The sequence below is a fragment of the Balaenoptera ricei genome, chromosome 11 (genome assembly GCF_028023285.1).
Source record: "Balaenoptera ricei isolate mBalRic1 chromosome 11, mBalRic1.hap2, whole genome shotgun sequence".
Classification (NCBI taxonomy): domain Eukaryota; kingdom Metazoa; phylum Chordata; class Mammalia; order Artiodactyla; family Balaenopteridae; genus Balaenoptera; species Balaenoptera ricei.
In genome coordinates, this window is record NC_082649.1 from 61911112 (window position 1) to 61931635 (window position 20524).

A 20524-nucleotide genomic window follows, 5' to 3' on the forward strand; every position below is an offset into this window, starting at 1 on the left:
ACCACCCTTCCCCTTACACCATCTTTCTTTTGGGTGGAAGCTGAAGATTCCACTTTCGACAACCCCCTCAGACAAGGACAGGTAACCCAAAACTGCCTGTATTTCCTTTATCACAGAAACTATTACACTGTATCACCTGCCTATTAATACCACCAAGCAAAAATGAGCTGTCCTCCTTGTCCTAATGAGGCTCAGAAGCCAGCTTTTGATTAGAAATGATTGGGAACCAGAAACTTTAAGGAACCAATGTATAATGTATTTGTTTTCCTAGTTTATTTTTAAAAGAAAATTTACTAAACTCAAGCATCAAAAGCAGCTGGGATTTTACTTATTTATGGGAAATATATTTGTACAAGGGAAAAAAACTAACCCAGTGGTCTAATTATCATGATTTCCCATGAGAACATTACTTATGACTTTGTGTGATGACTCTGAATCTGGGCAGAGTGGGACTAAGGAACTGATTCTCCAATGACGACGTTAACAACCCTACCATCAATCTGCCTCATAATCCCGGCCCCAGTAACAGACTTTAATCCATATATTAGATTTGCCAACATGTCAAAAAGAACCTTTATTCTGTTTATAACAGCCTCTTATGCTCTCATGCTTTCTTGCCAGATGCCTTTGGAGCAGGTGCTTTCTGGGCTGGAGCTTTCTGACCCTTCTGAGCTTTTGGAGGAGGTGCTGCCTTCTGGCCTGCAGCTTTCTGGGCAGGAACCTTCTGGGCTGGAGCCTTCTTACCGGTAGCAGTCATCTTTTTTGCTGGAACCTTTGCAGCAGCTGCCGTAGCTGCCCCCTTAGCAGCAAGTGCTTTCTTGGGAGAAGCCTTCAGGAGAGCTGCCTTTTGAAGTTTCTTAACTTCAAGCTTGATTAGTCTGTTCCTCTGAAAAATTTCAAGAGAAATGTTCATCATATATGCATACAAAACATATATCTATCTTATATGTATGGAATATGTATGTATAGAAGACAACCCTTATGATGTCTAAGACTCCTATGAAGTCAACTTTGGTCTATAAGCTTAGGCAAGCAGAATTAACCAGACAAACAAGTTTAGGGTTGGAATACAACAATCCTGAATTAATTAAAAACTTACCATTTTCCTTGCCTTCATGACTTTATAACGATCAAAATCTGTCATCTTGGCTTTCTGTTAAAAAAAAAAAAAAAAAAAATCCTTGTCATACCACCTTGTAATCCTCCCCAGGAAAGGTCCAAATTCAAATGACTCTACATCATTACCTTTTCTCTGGCTTCAATCTTCTTGGCCCACCTTGTGGCTGCCCACTTTGCATTGATATCTGCCTTCTCCCAGGCTTCTCGGACATACTTCTGGCGGGCACTAGACAGAGCCAAGACCATAGATTAAGAAATCATCTTTGGGACATTCCTGGCGGCCCAGTGGCTAAGACTCCGTGCTCCCAATGCAGGGGACCCAGGTTCGATTCTTGCTCAGGGAACTAGATCCCACACGCATGCCGCAGCTAACACCCGGTGCAGCCAAAAAATAAAATAAATAAACAAACAGATACCATCTTTGAAGCCACAGAGATCCAAGGACAGCTTTTCATCCTCTGAAAAGGCACAATTTATACCCCTCAAATTAAAAAAGCATAAGGAAAATGCCAAAAGAACCCTTCTCATTTTTTCTACTTCCAGCTCTAGTTGTCTCCATAGAAAACACACCACCTGACACAATGTATCAGTATCTTTTACTTGTTTGAACGGTGTTCACTAAACCAGAATGTCTTATAATCTCAAACACACAATTTTAATAAAAATATGCAAACCATTCCACTTTCTGGGTTTAAAAATCACCTGATCATGTATATAATATCACTCAAATAGTGGATGTGTAAAAAGCATTTTCCTTTTCATAAACAATGATGTAAAGTTAATCCTTATGCCTTATGCTTTTATTTTGTACAATAACACTTATAAAGATGTGTTCAAACACCATAAAATGGAATTATAATCATTTTGAAATTCCTTTCAAATATCAAAACCCAGTATGCTTAGAAAATAAACTAGTAATATGTCACAGCACATGTTCCATTGCAAACAACTGTCACTGCACAGCAATACACCAGTGTTTCACTTCTATAACCTAAATCACGTCAAGAATCACAGAATGACTGCCTTAATCCCTTATAAACAACTGGGAATACAACCTCTTTGTGGCTGTCATAAGGAGATGATGTATATTAAATACTTAATAGCCAACACATACAAAAAGCTCAACTAATGATAGAACTGCAAGAGACAATTGCTATTTTTGTTCTGAAGCTAAAATGGACTAACATATGTTGGGGGAACCACACATATAGGGAGGCTTTTGTTGTGTAAAACGTGAAAGAAAGGGGGACAAGAGAAAAAGGATGGGAAATCTGGATAAAGGGAAAGCCAGAGAACTACAGGACCGCAGGGCATTTTAGAAGTAAATAATGCCTGTCCACTTCTACGATGTAAATCCCTCTCCTAAATTGCTCTTACTTTCACACTGCTTACTATGTTCTCAAGAGAAAAACAACAAAATAGCGAAAACATTTTTAAATTAAACTAAGCAAACTTGTGCTAGCATTAACAAAACTAGGGGAGGGGTGACAGTTGGTGGATAGTTACCTGTGTGGGAATTTGAGGATGAAGTCAGTGAGCTGCATGCATTTGAAAGGCATAGCCTGTCTCCTTACTTGAGTGCAAGGTCCATCCACCAAAGCCTAGAAGACGTAAAACCAAGGAACTCAGTGTAAAAATGTAACAGCATTCAAAATGCAGATATTCTATATATTAGTCCTTTCAGAATCATCAAATTCTTATATTTAAATGCTTTTTTTAAAGGTTAAAAAGACTTAGCAACAGTAGCACAACATAAAACCCAACTACATATAATTTAAAGTCTTTAACCCTTGCATTCCCAACAAATAACTTGATGATTATTCACAGCCTTTGGTCAATCCCTTAGTTGTGGTGCTCAAACAGTGACAATAGCAAATAACGGCTTTCTATGTACCTGGCTTTGTTCTAAACTTGCTTTAAACATAATAACTGATTCAAACCTCACCTATGTTTTAGCCTATAATTAGTTAAAAACTCTGCCTAGCTGAAGGAGCTGAAGTATTACTCAAACCCAGTAGTATGCGCCAATTCAAGTCTGTACTCCTAACCCCTATCTGCGCTGGCTGTTTCCTAAAATAAAGCTACCACCCGTGGTAATCCTATCCTAAGACGGCTGTTGGGACAATTACCATTATCATCTACACTGCATACCATCCACTGCCATGTGAAGCTGTGACGCTTTTCCTTTGCACTTACCCTGTTCTGATCAATAACATCTACAATCGCGACCAGCCTCCCGGCATGAGGCCCAAAGGAGACGTAGGCCACCCGGCCAACCTCCACGAAGCGCCTGAACACCTAAAATTGAGAGGTGGGGGAGAATAACTGATTAAATATACTCCCTAGGTTGCAAGGCTTTGCAGCTTAAAGGTAGTGTGGCTAAAAACAGGGAAAAAGAATGTTGAGGGTAACACGCCCAGGTGCCATGGAGCAACCTAGATGGACGAAATCCGCAAGGGAGGCGGCGGCAAAAGCCAAGTTCCCGCTGGCCTCCAGGCCTATGGGGCCTGCACGGCCGGATCACCAGCCCCATCCCGGCTTGGCCCCGGTGGCCACCCCAGCGGTCCGGGGCAGGCGGTCGAAGCGCGCCCGCGTGGCCCAGGCAGCGCCGGGCCTACCGGGCACCACACGCGCTCGTCAGGCGCGCATCCGGAAAGCTCCCAACTCCATGTCCTGCCCACGCGAGGACCCTCACCGCGCGCTACCTAAGACCCACTGGGCGCCATTCCGCGCCTCCACTCCCCAATCCAAGCAGAGATGGAACGGCATGGCGGGCAGGCCCGGAGCCCACGCCTGGGACACTCACCATATTGGCGGCGTTCGGCAAAAAGGAAGAAAACCCCCCCAACCGTGCGCATGTGTAGAAGGCCGCCCCGCCCCTGCGATGAACGAGACGCCGACGTGGGCACCGATTGGTTGGGACGTTCGCCCGTATGCGCACGCATGCTCACTGGGAAAACAAGCCGGAGGCTGCTGGAGCGTGCTGAAGCCGTGCTCCTTTTCCCTGACTGGAATCGCGGGATTGGCTTAGTTGATACCGCGGGTAATTTGTAGGAAGGTTGTCTCTTAGGGCTTGAGGGTGAAGGCGCAGAAGCTGTGCTTTCCATTGTGACTCTGTCCTCATTCCTTTCGACTTTCTATTTTAACGTTCTTCCATCTTTCCTTCCGCTACTCGGTACGTTCTCTCCCGATTTTTGTCTAAATGTTACCGATGGCTTAATACTAGATTTTTTCTTTCCGTGACTCCAGTAATTTTATTAACCTTTCATCTTAAAATATTTCAGACTTTACAGAAAAGTTACAAAACTGGTACAAATAATTCCCATGAACGTTTCACTTAGATTCCCCAAGTGGTAACATTTTACCGTTGCTTTATCTTTTAATCTTTTTTTTTTTGAACCATTTGAGAGGAAATTGCAGACATGATGTTCCTTTATCTCTACACACTTAAATGTGATATTTCCTAAAAACAATGACATTATTCTACATAATCAGTTCAGTGGTTGAACTCATGAAATTAATAATAACATTCTTTTTTTTTGGCCACAGCACAGCTTGAGGGATCTTATTCCATGACCAGTGATCGAACCCGGCCCGGGAGTGAAATCCCAGAATCCTCACCAGCCAGGGAATTCCTACATAGTCTATTATTTAATTTAATCTGCACTCCTTATTCAAATATTATCAGTTGTTCCATTTATGTCATTTCCAGCAAATGAAAAAAAATCTTCCTGGTCTATGATCTCATGAAGTGTTACAATTTGTATTTAGTTATCACGTCTAGTCTTTTAAAATCTCTAGTAAACCTTTTCTTGTCTTTCACAGTACTGACATTTAAAAATACAGGCTAGTTGTTTTGTAGACGGTCTCTCAATGTGGATTTGTTGTAGTTTTCATCATGATTAGATTCAGATTATGCAGTTTTTGGTAGAAATGCCGTGTCCTTGATGCATCACATCAGAACACCTGCAGGATATATCTTTGTCCCAATATGGCAATGTTAACTTTCATCCTTAAGGTGTTGATCATTGTGCTGACAATTCCCAAATGTATTTCAGTCCTTTCCTCTAAGCTCTCTGCCAGTGTATATTCCCAGGACTGTTCTAGCAGCCTTCTAAGTGACCTGCCTTCTCCATTGCTTCCTTTACTCTGTTCTCTGCTCACCAGTCAGAGGGATCTTTTTAAAAAATAAATCAGATCACATCACTTTCTTTTTAAAGTACTTCAGGGAATTCCCTGGTGGTCCAGTGGTTAGGGCTCCACGCTTCCACTGCAGGGGGCGCAGGTTTGATCCCTGGTGGGGAACTAAGATCCTGCAAGCCACGGTGCACAGCCAAAACAAAGAGAAAATGAAAAGACAACCCACAGAATAGGAGAAAATATTTGCACATCAAATATCTGATAAGGGACTTGTGTCCAGAATATGTAAAAATAAATAAATACATAAATACATAAAATAAAATGCTTTAGTGGCTTTCTACAGTATTTAGAATAAAATCTAAACTCCTTATTCTGGCCTACAAGGCCTTGCATCATGTGTTCCTATATCCAAACACATCTTATGCCATCCCTCCTTCACCATTGTGCTTCAGCCACACTGATCTTGACCAGGCCACCAAGAACTGTCTTGTGCTGTGACTTTTGTACATGGTGTCTCCCTGCCAGGAATGCCCTTCCCTCTTCATACTCATTGAATAGCAGTAGCAACTTATGTCTTGTATTTTTTTCTAGATACCTCTTCTGAGACTTAACCTGACTACCACATAAAATAATTGCAGTTGTTCTACTTCTCCCTTTTCTACCTCAGCTTTTTGTTTTCCTTAGAGCTATTATCATAATGGCAATTGTTCGACTGATTTTTCCGTTCACTTAGGTTGTAGTTTTGTGCCAATTGACATAAGTTCCATGAAAGCAGAAACTTGAAATCTTTTCTTGGTACAGTAACTGAATAGGGAGGGGCTCAGTAATTGGGTAGTCTTTAGGCCTTGGTATCCTGCTTTATAATTTATAAAGCAGAAGGCGTGAATAAAAATATTCATAGCAGCACTTTCTTGGTAACAGCCCCAAACTAGAAACTACCCAAAGGCCATAAACAAGAGAATGGATAAATTGTGGAAGTTTGCAGTGATGGAGTCAACAGCAACTACGTGGGAACAGCATGGATGAATTTATACCCAACACTGGGCAAAATAAACCAGACAGAGTATATACTCTGTGATTTCATTTATAGAAAATTCAAAACAGGCAAACTAATCTATGATATTAGAAGTAGCCACTTTTACCCCTGGTGCAGTCAGCAATGGCTGGAGGGGGAAGGGGGGTTTCTGAGCTGCTGGAAAGTTTCTCTATCTGGGTGTTGGTTACACTAGTGTGTTCAGCTTGTGAACTTTCAAATCTCTACCTTTATGATTTGTGCATTTCTTTCCCCCAAATGTGTTTCCTGGCTCTACAACCAGAGAATCTTGATTTGCAGGTCTGCGGAGGGGCAAGAATCTGCATTTAATAAACAAGCTCCACAAGTGGTTCACTGAACACACTTTGGGAAAGACTGGGATTCTCCAGTTACAGAATTATTTTTCTAGAGTTCACTAAATGGTTATGTCACACTGGTTTAAAGTCCTCCAAAAGTCCATTTTTATCACTTAATCTACAGGATAAAGTCCAAACTCCTTAGCCATTCAAGGCCCTCCATAATCTCACCCCAACCCCTTCCTAGCTGCTTCTCTCACCATTCTGCGCCCCTCACCCCTAATCCCTCTATAGCTACGTTTCGTGGCTTTTCATGCAGTCAGCGCCCCTCTTCCTAGAATGTGCTCCCCATCTTTCTCTCTGAAAAATGACAGTGTATCCTTGAAGAAGCATCATTTTTTTTTTAAAGGAAACCAGAATTTTCTTTTCTTTTTTATTTTATTTTTGGCTGCATTAGGTCTTTGTTGCTGCACACAGGCTATCTCTAGTTGTGGTGAGTGGGGATACTCTTCGTTGCGGTGCACGAGCTTCTCATTGGGTGACTTCTCTTTGTTGCGGAGCACAGGCTCTAGGCGCGCGGGCTTTAGTAGTTGTGGTACACGGGTTCAGTAGTTGTGGCTCTCGGGCTCTAGAGCACAGGCTCAGCAGTTGTGGCTCATGGGCTTAGTTGCTCCGCGGCATGTGGGATTTTCCCGGACCAGGGCTCGAACTCATGTCCCCTGCACTGGCAGGCCGATTCTTAACCACTGCGCCACCCGGGAAGCCCATCCTTGAAGAAGCATCTTTTTAAAAAAAAAAAAAAAAAAAAAAGGGCTTCCAGTGCAGGGCACACGGGTTCGAGCGCTGGTCCGGGAAGATCCCACATGCCGCGGAGCAACTAAGCCCGTGTGCTACAACTGAGCCTGCGCTCTAGAGCCGGTGAGCCACAACTACTGAAGCCCACGGCCCTAGAGCCCGTGCTCCACAATAAGAGAAGCCACCGCGATGAGAAGCCCGCGCACCGCAACGAAGAGTAGCCCCCCGCTCGTCGCAACTAGAGAAAGCCCGCACACAGCAACAAAGACCCAACGTAGACAAAAATAAAAATAAATAAATTAAAAAATATATATTTATTTATTTGGCTGCACCAGGTCTTAGTTGCGGCACGCGGGATCTTCGTTGCTGCATGCAGGATCTTTAGTTGCAGCATGCTAACTCTTAGTTGCAGCACGTGGGATCTAGATTCCTGACCAGAGGTGGAACCCAGGCCCCCTGCATTGGGATTGCGGAGTTTTAGCCACTGGACCACCAGGGAAGTCCCTGAAGAAGCATCTTAAGACACCTTTCAAAGCAGCCCCAGGCGGTTTTCAGAGTTCCTCAAAGCTCCATTATAATGGCAAGATAATTCTCCAAGCAAGCCTTCTCTACCTCGCTACATCGCCGGCGTCCAGTAATAAGCAAGAGCATCTTAAGCATCTATACGGTTCAAACACAAAGGAACCAGACAAAGCACACGCCCAGGTCTGGTTGGCCGGCTACGCCCCTTCCAGGACACCCAACCGGCTCGTCCAATCACCGGGAGGAAGGGCAAGTCGGGGACGACGCCAGGATCCAAGATGGCGTCCTGGCCCCATCCGTTATTTCGCGGGGCCTCTCCCTGCGGAGCCACGCCCCTGCCGTACGCCATCCTTACGCGTCCAATCACTGAGAGGAAAGGCGGGTCAAGGTTCGTGCCTGCTACAAACATGGCGACCGCAGAACGCTCTAGAGCTCAGATCTTTCGTCAGCTGTTGGCGTGAGCTGTGTTGGAAATTATGTTCCCCTGAAACCGCGCGCCGCAGCGCCTGTCTGTGGCAAGAAGTGGATGCGAAGGGCAGGGCGGACGTCCTGCTTCGGGTTTCAGCATCGAGGCTCCGAGCAGAGGGGTAGCGCTGATGTCGGCTCCAGGCCGGGCGATGCGGGGGAGGGCAGCAGCTCGCCCCCTTCCCCGCTGTTTCCAGAATCCCTACGGGTGTCAGCGTGGCCAGAGCTGTCCACCTGTACACGCTGGACCCCAGTATACCTGTCAGCTTCAGCTGAGTAGATGTATCTGGGTTTTTTTTTTTTTTTTTTTCCCCTCAGTCATGAGGGATGGAGGCTTCAGTTTAGCAGACAAACTGTCTGGGGCCCAAAAGAGAAAAAAATCTAAGCCTGTTCAAGAAGTGAAGCAAAAGCTATGCAGAACCCTGACATTCCTTGTTCCTGTAACCTTTCTGAGTTATGAACCAATCCCGGTTATGATGGAACTGGCATGGCCGTCATATGTATGCCTACCTGGCATGATATATTTAGGAATGAAAAATGCACGTTACATCTGTGAAGTGAAGAAACTGCACAACGTAAAAGTTGAGAATTATTTTTTATTTGGTGGCTTTTCTGAAGACCTAAGCCAGGAAGACAGCCTCTCAGATCGCTTTGGGGGACTGCTCCAAAGGGGCAAGGGAGGAGCCAGGATATATACGAGTTTTGCAACAAAAACCAGGTAGTGGAACATCAAAAGATTACTGTTAATAAGAAAACCAAAAACAACTATACCCCAATTGAAAAAAAAAAAAGAAAACCAGACATCTCAAGTTAATGAATTTAGGGCTTTTCTGTGTATGGGAAGTTGCAAGAGTCTGGGCTCATTGAAATTATTCCTTTGATATGCACCTTAGCTATCTAGGACCAATATACTGTTCTTTCTTCCATCCTGAATCCCCTCAGAGTGCACAGTTGGGGTGGCTTTAGTGGTTGATGGGTTGATGGCCGCAATAGCCTTTGTTTACTGATATGTCAGGCAACATTTTTCATTCACACATCTATTTTCAAAATTTTCATCTTAGGAGCCTGGAAGCTGAACGTAACAGGGTCCAAGCCCAATCAACCTAAGACCACTAAGAAGAGAGGGGGTTATAGGATTGTGGGGAGATGTGAAGTTTAGATGAAATTTAAATGAAACACTGTTTTTATAGACTCAGAGGAAAGCAGGACTTTCTAAAGTGGTCAACATCAGCCCTAGACAGCAGAATGAACCCATGGTCCTGTTTCTTTGAAAATGTTGTCCAGAAACCCCTTTTCTGAAGGTTTGCTCCTGGGTTGTAAATTGAAACTGTTTCATTCTTACTGCTAAAATGTAAAACATCAAAGTTTCTGAGAATCTTTGATTTTAGAGAACAAAGTTTCTCAATGAGTAAGAAATCAGTAGTCACTCAAAGAAGAGGGTTATTATGACCTTTCATAGATGTAGCATTCATTGGCAGAAATATTGTTTCCTGTTAACTTTACAGTTGTCTTTATTTGTATCTGTTTTTCCTGCCCAGTGACTAGCCATGCAGGTTTTACTTTCTCAGAGCTAACTTTTTAAAAAAATATTTATTTATTTATTTATTTTGGCTGTGCCGGATATTAGTTGCATCACGCAGACTTAGTTGCGGCATGCGGGATATAGTTGCCCCACTAGGGGTTGAACCCAGGCCCCCTGCGTTGGGAGCACAGAGTCTTACCCACTGGGCCACCAGGGAAGTCCCCAGAGCTAATTTTTACTTAACAAATGTTGATGATATAGCAGGAAGGTACCCTGAGGGTTTCATCAATGGGGAAATTTTAGATCTTTTCTGTTGCAAAGCAGGAGATAAACTCACAAACCACAGGTGGTGACATAAACTTGGATGAGCAAGATGTCCATCATGAGGAGGACACTGGCCTATTAAATCACAGGAACCTGAATTAGATCAAATGAAGCTTACTTAGCAAGCCAGTGGTTGCTCACTTCCAACTTCCAGTTCCCAAAGAGGCTGATGGACCCTGAAATGGGTCAGGACTCTTGGGATGCAGTGCCCAGTTTCTTTCAGTAGTGCAAGTTTGTCTAATACTCCAAATGCCTGGATGGGGTATTTTGTGGTTTGTCTTTTCTGTTTAACAACCAAGGAGTTAGTGTTGGTTTCTGTGCCAATACAGATTGGTCCAGTGTCAAGAAAATATTTGGGGAAATATGGTGATAGAACAAGGGGATTAGCAGATGCAAACTATTATACATAGAATGGATAAGCAACAAGGTCCTATTGTATAGCACAGGGAACTATCACTTTGCTGTACAGCAGAAGTTAACACAACACTGTAAATCAACTATACTTCAATAAAATAAATTTTAAAAAATACTTGGGAAACATATCAGATCTAAGGAACATGGTGAGGCCACAGCAAAGTTGGTGGCTTTTGTTGCCTTTGAATATTAGAAGCTGTTGACAAACAGTTGTCATGCTCTAAAATAGATCATTAAACTCCTCATTTTCTGTGGAACACAGAATATTCTGTTGCATAGAAGGCTCACTAACACCAAGGTTATATATGCATTCTCACATTATATTACAGAACTGGACCCAGTTTTGAAAGAGAAAATTAGCTACGTACCACATGGTGCTCGAAATAGCTGAACAAATGCAGAATGAACTGATAAGCTAACAGGCCTCCAAACCCAGAACAAGTTCCCGGAGCCGGTAAAAGCAGCCGAATTCTTGAGTGTGATCATAGATGGGAACACTGGTATCTCTTCCAAAGAAAATCTCTCCCTCTTTGTGTGCCGTTTTCACCAGAGTGAAGAAGGTAAGTGGAGTTTTATTTAATATCTGATTGATTTTGTAGAGGCTGTTGACATGACTGAGAATCTCCCGACAGAATGCTTCTTGCAGAGAATAGCAGTCTGCGGTTTACCAAAGGAATTACTGCGGGATTTCTGTGATCAGGGGGTGATCCCATGAATGGCTAGCTGGAAGGATTTGTTCTTGGCTTCTAAGATGCAGGAGCTGGACTCAGCTATTATTTGGTCCTGTACAGTGGAGCCAGTCACCAAACTTCTAGACACTGTGGGCAAAGTCATGGTACACTAACGGCATTCTCAGAGCACTTCACAGCTCAGCTGGGTTTGCTGCAGGCATTCCTGAATGAATGGGGTGAACACTGGGAGGAGGAAGAGGAGTGGGATGTTGTGATTTATAAGGAAAATATATATTTGGTCATCCAGATGGCCAGAACCCTTGGAATTTCCTAAATGTTCAGAGTGATAAAGGTGTCTCTTGTTGTGTTAATGAGGTGACTTTTAGAAGTAGGATGGGGGTGGGTTGCCAGGAGAACCAACTCTGTGATTAGAGGGTTGGAACTTTCAGTCCCAGCCCCTGATTTTCAGGAAGAGGGGAGAGGAGCCTGAGATTGACTCAGTTGCCATTGGCCAGTGATTTAGTCAATTGTAGGTATGTAATGAAGCCTCTATAAAAACCCAGAAGGACAGCTTTTGGTCCCATTTTTGGAGAGCTTCCACCTGGAGAGCGACAGTGCTTCCTCATGCTCACATGAGGGCCCCATGCTCTAAGAGGACAGAAGTGCCTTTGTTCGGTACCTCGCCGTATGTCTTTTCGTCTGGCTGTTAATTTGTATCCTTTAATATCCTTTTATAATAAATCAGTAATCTGGTGAGTACATGGGTTTTCCTGAGTTCTGTGAGTCGTTCTAGCAGATCAGTTGGACCCGAGGAGGATGTCCTGGGAACCTCTGATTTGTAGCCGGTTGGTCAGAAGCACAGATAACAACCTGGGCTTGTGACTGGCGTCTGAAGTGAAGGGTGGTCTTGTGAGACTGAGCCCTTTACCTGGGTAGCTAGTGTCAGAACTGAGCTGATTTCTCAGACACCCTGCTGGTGTCTAAGAATTTCTTGTTGGTGTGGGGAAGCCTCCACACACACACATGTTGTAATCGATTCTGGGAACCCTTTTCAAGGAGGAACAGAGTAGTATCAGAGAAAATACCAGGTGGACGGCATCTCAGTGTCTGTGTCTTTTCAAGGCTAAGTGTACAATCATCCTCAAAGTTTTTCAGGAAATAGGCACGCACAAGGGTGCTGAAAGACCTTTTTTTAATTCCATCACCAAGTTTGACTTCCTAGTGATGATGGTGTGTTGAATAAACCCTTTCACGTACCAACTCCTTGCCTCAGGACATGCAGCAGGCTGATACTGACCTCATTCACTTGTTTAATGAAGCCACCTTGTAATCCAGAGGTTCCTGAAAATGAAGGACAGTGAGACCCAGGCTTGATGTCCTTGTGCAATGAAGTAAAGCATGGAAATAGAAGACTCTCCTCCTACTCTGCCCATGTCGTGTGGCCAAAAATTTCCCCACAATGTCTTCACAGCCACGGGCCTCCAGGAGAGCCCCAGAAAGGCCTTGTTCGTTCCCCTTCTGAACCATGTCATTTTTGAAGTGCAGGAACAGCAAAGTTCTTGCTGTGATTAATTGCTTAGTCCCTCATTCCAAGCAATCTGTGTTTGCTGGAGAATGGTGAGGCCGAGGTGTCACTGTATGAGGCTTTCAAGGGAGATATACTCCCTACATGGCCAGGTGTAGAGCACAGCTGCAGAGGTAGATGGCTGGGTAGATGGATGTTCCCAGGCAAGAACAGCCAAATAATAGCCTTGCTGCACTGTAACACTTGAACCTCATCTCCTACCCCAGCATTAATGCAGCCCTCTCCATTCTGGCCACTACTTTGGCCACTATACCTGTCCATGTCCTGCCTGGAGGGTGGAGAGTATCAGAATCTGCAGGAAGCACTCTGGAAGGAAGCAGGAGCTTGCCTGGGCTGCCGCTGACGTGTATTCCTCAGTACAGCTGATATGCATGAGGTCTTAGATGACTTTGACCCATATTCACACTGACCGTGGTTGGAATGTTTTCTGAGTTGCTGAGTATACAGGTACTTCGAACTTGCCCCAGGGCAAATGTGTCTGCTGAACATGTTTTTGGGATTTGCTGTCTGTTTTATAAGATTGTTTTAGGGAATTCCCTGGTGGTCCAGTGGTTAGGACTCCATGCTTTCACTGCTGTGGCCAGGGTTCAATCCCTATTCGGGGAACTAAGATCCCACAAGCTGCGCAGTGCGGTCAAAAAAATAAAGTTTTAAAAAGGCTTTCCAGTAAATGGAGTTTGTACTTGTACTAGGGGAAGTAGTTTTACCAAGGAAATGGCAATTCCTCGGTTCTTGTCCTCCCGAAGAAAAGAATGCATTTGAGAGACGTCGAGCAGTTTTTAAGCAACAAGAGTTTTATTAAGCAAAATGAAAGTATGTTCCCGGGAAAGGAGAGCAGGCTGTCTGGAAACCAGAAGCAGCCTCGCAATGGGAATAGGGTTGGGTTTTTTAGGGTGGTGGTCCCTCCCTGTGTCCTGTGTTATTTGACAAGTTGATTGACTGACAGCTTTAGCTTATATAACTTTTCTCCTGTGCGCAGGCGCTTACCCAAGTGAAACCCACGGGGTTGGGGGTGTGTGCAAAACTGCAATGTTAATTTATTACAAATATGGCATCATGAACCCCAGGTTACTTTGTGCTACTTTTTAGTTTTTGGTGCACCTGCGCCAACCTGTGCTGCTGCTTTTATCTTGCTTGATCCTGATGAGGCTGGAAACTTAGCGGTCCTTGACTACAAAACGGAGGATCTCTGGGTGTGTTCTGATCACCAGTGTCCAGGTGGGGGGAGGGAACGATGACCCTGTTCAGGACGGGGTGGGGACCTGCTCATGTCTGACTAACTACTTAACAATAGATCCTGCAAACCTTTAGTGCAGTCAGGTTGAGAGACAATAGCATAAGAGGCAGGCAGGGATGTTCAATACATTTGAAATCCAATCACTGTGGTTCAGTAAAAAAAACAGAGTTGTGTGCAGATCTCTTAAATGCAAGTGGCCTTTTAAATTTTCTTTACCTCCTGTTATTAGAACATGAAACTTTGCAGAGAAACCTTGGGTAGAAACTCAGGCACACTTGTTAAAAAGGCAACAGTATCTAGTATAGAATCATTAGTACAGTCAAGGAATCCTTTTTATGGAACCTGAGACAGGGGAGAGGGAGGAATAATGAGACCTTTAGGGAGAAGGGAAGAGATAGAGAAAAAAGAAGGGCATGCCTGTGGTGTGGCAAGGAGTGGGCAGACACATTCAGTCATTGCTTCTGGTTCTCTGGCAGAAACACAGGCTGTTGAGTCCTCTCTGGGTTCACCCCCGCCCCCTGGCAGTGTGATGTTGGTCTGAGTTACTTAATCTCTTAATCTCCTTTCCTCTGTGAAATGGGGTTTAAAAGCTTTCTCTATTTCCCTAAACATTGTTGGTAGGGTGAATTTAGATAGGGGATGTGAAAAATAATTTGTAAATTATAAGACTGTATATGTGTTTAACTACCCTGGTGCTGAAAGGTTTGTAACGAGAGCATTGTTTGTTGATTAATTTATTTAGCAAACGCTTATGAACACATAACGATCATGGCTCTTATTTGTTGGACATATTTTTTTGTGCCAAACCCTGTGCTAAGTAGGCCCTGTGGGCAATAAGACATGCCCTGCCCTCAAAAAACTCTATCCTGGGACGACTCTTTGCTCTAGCCTCTGATAGCTCAGTGCTGCCGCCTGGGATGAATTCACCTGACTGGACCATGTATCCTAGCTTGGGACTGCCTTTCCCTCTGGAGAGCTGGACCTGGTTTACTCTCACCTCTGTGCTCATTTGAGCCTGGGAATGAGGGCTTTTCCTCAGTGTGGGCTGGCAGAACTCTGGCAGAGACGGACAAGAGTGTCCTTTATGATGGCTGTGTTGAACCAACTGTAGAATGAATTTACCTCAGAAGGTCAGGCTTTCTGCTGGAGGAAGGGGTGATAGAGATGTAGGGGGAATTTGTGGGAAGGAGTAGAGTGTTGGTTGGGATCCCAGAACAAGGTTGGTGCTCCTGCACCAGTGGACAGGGTCACTTCTGAAAAAGTAAAGGGACAAAGGTACATGGGATGGCCTTTAGCTCCAGTGAGAGTACTCATGATATCTTGGCTGGCTCAATACTTAAATACCTTGGAGTTCTATGACCTACTGTGTCCTCTCATTGATTCCTTACAAGACAAAGTTCCCATGAGGTGGGGAAATGACTCTAACAGGAGACCATATGTTATTGTCAAAAGACAGTTTTATCATGTTCCCAATACTTAATGTCTGTGAATCTGGGCAAGTCATTTGCCTTCTCTAAACCTCAGTTTCCCTTGTGGTAAAATAAGGGTGAAAAATGTCAACTTCCAAGGGCTGTTAGGACTAAAAGGAATAATCTATATCAGGAATCAGCAAACTTTCCTTGTAAAGGGCGTCATAGTGAATATGTTAGACTTTTTGGCCATAGAATCTCAGCCACAACTATTCATCTCATTCGTTTTAGTGCAAAAGCAGCCATAGATAACACAAAAATGAATGGGTGTGGCTCTGCTCCTCTAAGCTATTTACCAAAACAGGCAGTGGCTAGAATTGATCTATGGGCCATGGTCTGCCAACCCCTGGTCTAGATGAGGTCCTTAACCTATCACAGAATCCATCTTCAATTAGTCTCTGTAATAATGTATTGAATAATTAAGTGTGTGCCAGGTGGATGTTCTAAGAGCTTTTTTAAAAATTAATTAATAATTAATTAATTTTTGGCTGTGTTGGGTCTCCGTTGCTGCGCTCAGGCTTTCTCTAGTTGCAGCAAGCGGGGGCTACTCTTCGTTGTGGTGTGCGGGATTCTCACTGTGGTGGCTTCTCTTGTTGCGGAGCATGGGCTCTAGGTGCGCGGGCTTCAGTAGTTGTGGCACATGGGCTCTAGAGCGCAGGCTCAGTAGTTGTGGCGCACAGGCTTAGTTGCTCCGCAGCATGTGGGATCTTTCCAGACCAGGGCTCAAACCCGTGTCCCCTGCATTGGCAGGCGGATTCTTAACCACTGCACCACCAGGGAAGCCCTGAAGACTGGTTTTAGAATTCTTTTGTCTTTTCGCTCCTTTTCCCCATTCCTTTCTCTCCCCTCCTCTTTTTAAATTGAGGTATAGTTGATTTACAATGTTGTGCTAATTTCTGCTGTACAGCACAGTGATTCAGTTATACATATATATACATTCTTTTTAAAATATGTATATATTTATATTTATTTATTTATTTGTTTATTTATTTTATTTTTGGCTGCGTTGGGTCTACATTGCTGTGCTCGGGCTTTCTCTAGTTGCGGCAAGCAGGGGCTATCCTTTGTTGCGGTGCACGGGCTTCTCATTGTGGTGGCTTCTCTTGTTGCAGAGCATGGGCTCTAGGTGCGTGGGCTTCACTAGTTGCAGCACACGGGCTCAGTAGTTGTGGCTCACGGGCTCTAGAGCGCAGGCTCAGTAGTTGTGGTGCATGGGCTTAGTTGCTCTGTGGCATGTGGGATCTTCCTGGACCAGGGCTTGAACCTGTGTCTCCTGCATTGGCAGGTGGATTCTTAACCACTGTGCCACCAGAGAAGTCCCTATATATACATTCTTTTTTTTTAATGTCCTTTTCCAGCATTGTTTATCATAAGATACTGAATATAATTCTCTGTGCTATACAGTAGGACCTTGTTGTTTATCTATTCCATATATAATAGCTTACATCTGCTAACCCCAACCTCCCACTCCATTTCCCACCCAACTCCCTCCCCCTTGGCAACCACAAGTCTGTTCTTTATGTCCGTGAGTCTGTTTCTGTTTCGTAAATATGTTCCTTTGTGTCATATTTTAGATTCCACATATAAGTGATATCATATGGTATTTGTCTTTCTCTTTCTGACTTACTTCACTTAGTATGGTAATCTCTAGTTGCATGCATGTTGCTGCAAATGGCATTATTTCATTCTTTTTTATTGCTGAGTGGTATTCCATTGTATATATGTACCACATCTTCTTTATGCATTCATCTGTCAATGGACATTTAGGTTGTTTCCATGTCTTGGCTATAGTGAATAGTGCCGCTATGAACATAGGGGTGCATGTATCTTTTTTTTTTTAATAGATCTTTACTGGAGTATAATTGCTTCACAATACTGTGTTAGTTTCTGTTGCACAACAAAGCGAATCAGCCATATGCATACACATGTCCCCATATTCCCTCCCTCTTGAGCCTCCCTCCCATCCCCTATCCCACCCCTCTAGGTCATCACAAAGCACTGAGCCAACCTCCCTGTGCTATGCTGCTGCTTCCCACTAGCCAAACACCTGGCATTCAGTAGTGTATATATGTCAATGCTACTCTCACTTCACCCCAGCTTCACCCTCCCACCCCATGTCCTCAAGTCCATTTTCTATGTCTACCTCTTTATTCCTGCCCTGCGATTAGGTTCATCAGTGCCTTTTTTTTTTTTTAGATTACATATATATGTGTTAGGATATTGTATTTGTTTTTCTCTTTCTGACTTACTTCACTCTGTATGACAGACTCTAGGTTCATCCACTTCACTACAAATAACTCAATTTCATTTCTTTTTATGGCTGAGTAATATTCCATTGTATATATGTGCCACATCTTCTTTAGCCATTCATCTGTCTATGGACATTTAGGTTGCTGCCATGTCCTGGCTATTGTAAATAGTGCTGCAATGAACATTGTGGTACATGTCTCTTTTTGAATTATGGTTTTCTCAGGGTATATGCCTGTTAGTGGGATTCCTGGGTCATATGGTAGTTCTATTTTTAGTTTTTTAAGGAACCTCCATACTGTTCTCCATAGTGGCTGTATCAATTTACATTCCCACCAACAGTGCAGGAGGGTTCCCTTTTCACCACACCCTTTCCAGCATTTATTGTTTGTAGATTTTTTGATAATGGCCATTCTGACCAGTGTGAGGTGATACCTCATTGTAGTTTTGATTTGCATTTCTCTATTAATTAGTAATGTTGAGCATCTTTTCATGTGCCTCTTGGCCATCTGTATGTCTTCCTTGGTGAAATGTCTATTTAGGTCTTCTGCCCATTTTCTAACTGGATTGTTTGTTTTTTTGATATTGAGCTCCATGAGCTGTTTGTATATTTTGCAGATTAGTCCTTTGTGTGTTGTTTCATTTGCAAATATTTTCTCCAATTCTGAGGGTTGTCTTTTTGTCTTGTTTATGGTTTCCTTTGCTATGCAAAAGCTTCTAAGTTTATTTAAGTCCCATTTGTTTATTTTTGTTTTTATTTCCATTCCTCTAGGAGGTGGGTCATAAAAGATCTTGCTGTGGTTTATGTCAAAGAGCATTTTTCCTCTAAGAGTTTTATAGTGTCTGGTCTTACATTTAAGTCTTTAATCCATTTGGAGTTTATTTTTGTGTATGGTGTTAGGGAGTGTTCTAATTTCATTCTTTTACATGTAGCTGTCCGGTTTTCCCAGCACCACTTATTGAAGAGGCTGTCCTTTTTCCATTGTATGTTCTTGCCTCCTGTGTCATAAATTAGGTGCCCATATGTGCGTGGGTTTATCTCTGGGCATTCTGTCCTGTACCATTGATCTGTGTTTCTGTTTTTGTGCCAGTACCATACTGTGTTGATTACTGTAGCTTTATGGTATAGTTTGAATTTGGGGAGCCTGATTCCTCCAACTCTGTTTTTCTTTCTCAAGATTGCTTTGGCTATTCGGGAAATTTTGTGTTTCCATACGAATTGTAAAATTTTTTGTTCCAATTCTCTGAAGAATGCCATTGGTAGTTTGATAGGGATTGCATTGAATCTGTAGATTGCTTTGAGTAGTATGGTCATTTTCACAATATTGATTCTTCCAATCGAAGAACATGGTACATTTCTCCATCTGTTTATGTCATCTTTGATTTCTTTCATCAGTGTTTTATAGTTTTCTGAGTACAAGTCTTTTGACTCCTTAGGCAGGTTTATTACTAGGTATTTTGTTCTTTTTGTTGCAATGGTAAATGGGAGTGTTTCCTTAATTTCTCTTTCAGATTTTTTGTTGTTGGTGTATAGGAATGCCAGAGATTTCTGTGCATTGATTTTGTATCCTGCAACATTACCAAATTCATTGATTAGTTCTAGTAGTTTTCTGGTGGCATCTTTAGGATTTTCTATGTATAGTATCATGTCATCGGCAAAGTGACAGTTTTACTTCTTGTTTTCCAATTTGTATTCCTTTTATTTCTTTTTCTTCTCTGATTGCTGTGGCTAGGACTTCCAAAACTATGTTGAATAATAGTGGTGAGAGTGGACATCCTGGTCTTGCTCCTGATTTTAGTGGAAATACTTTTAGTTTTTCACCATTGAGTGTGATTATTGCTGTGGGTTTGTCATATATAGCCATTATTATGTTGAGGTAGGTTCCCTCTATGCCCATTTTCTGGAGAGTTTTTGTCATAAATGGGTGTTGAATTTTGTCAAAAGCTTTTTCTGCATCTATTGAGATGATCATATGGTTTTTATTCCTTAATTTGTTAATATAGTGTATCACATTGATTGATTTGCATATATTGAAGAATCCTTGCATCCCTGGGATAAATCCCACTTGATCATGGTGTAAGATCCTTCTAATGTGCTGTTGGATTCTGTTTGCTAGTATTTTGTTCAGGATTTTTGCATCTATGTTCATCAGTGATGTTGGTCTATAGTTTTCTTTTTTTGTGATATCTTTTTCTGGTTTTGGTATCAGGGTGATGGTGGCTTCGTAGAATGAATTTGGGAGTGTTTCTCCCTCTGCAGTTTTTTGGAAGAGTTTGAGAAGGATCGGTATTAGCTCTTCTCTAAATGTTTGATAGAATTCGCCTGTGAAGCCATCTGGTCCTGGACTTTGGTTTGTTGGAAGATTTTAAATTACAGTTTCAGTTTCATTACTTGTGAATAGATCTGTTTATATTTTCTAATTCTTCCTGGTTTGGTCTTGGAAAGTTGTACCTTTCCAAGAATTTGTCCATTTCTCCATGGTTGTGCATTTTATTGGCATATAGTTGTTTGTAGTAGTCTCTTATAATCCTTTGTATTTCTGCAGTGTCAGTTTTGATTTCTCCTTTTTTGTTTCTAACTTTATTGATATGCATCCTCTCCCATTTTTTCTTGATGAGTCTGGCTAAGGGTTTATCAATTTTGTTTATCTTCTCAGAGAACCAGCTTTTAGTTTTATTGATCTT

General features: G+C 42.8%; 1 protein-coding gene and 1 long non-coding RNA gene across 2 annotated transcripts in view; one reads left to right on the top strand and one right to left on the bottom strand.

Annotated features, from left to right (window-relative positions):
* Positions 1 to 544: 544 nt before the first annotated feature.
* On the bottom strand, positions 545 to 3989 carry RPL14 (ribosomal protein L14). Its single transcript, XM_059939380.1, has 6 exons — positions 3926 to 3989; positions 3316 to 3417; positions 2626 to 2720; positions 1246 to 1345; positions 1100 to 1153; positions 545 to 886 (listed from the first exon to the last, which is right to left on the bottom strand). Exons 1-6 carry the CDS (start codon positions 3926 to 3928, stop codon positions 605 to 607), a joined length of 636 nt encoding a protein of 211 aa, XP_059795363.1. The 5' UTR covers positions 3929 to 3989; the 3' UTR covers positions 545 to 604.
* A 4309-nt stretch (positions 3990 to 8298) lies between these two features.
* LOC132374907 (uncharacterized) overlaps positions 8299 to 20524 on the top strand; it is a 172015-nt gene continuing 159789 nt past the window's right edge. Inside the window, exons 1-2 of the long non-coding RNA XR_009505815.1 lie at positions 8299 to 9088; positions 10960 to 11190. This is a non-coding gene — a long non-coding RNA (uncharacterized LOC132374907). The remainder of the gene's footprint in view (positions 9089 to 10959; positions 11191 to 20524) is intronic.

Excerpts from the sequence above, each read along its gene's own strand:
- RPL14 (XM_059939380.1), bottom strand. Across the intron at positions 1,346-2,625 it reads ATCCTCAAATTCCCACACAG|TGCCCGCCAGAAGTATGTCC; the intron begins GTAACTATCCAC and ends GGCTCTGTCTAG. Across the intron at positions 887-1,099 it reads TCATGAAGGCAAGGAAAATG|AGGAACAGACTAATCAAGCT; the intron begins GTAAGTTTTTAA and ends GAAATTTTTCAG.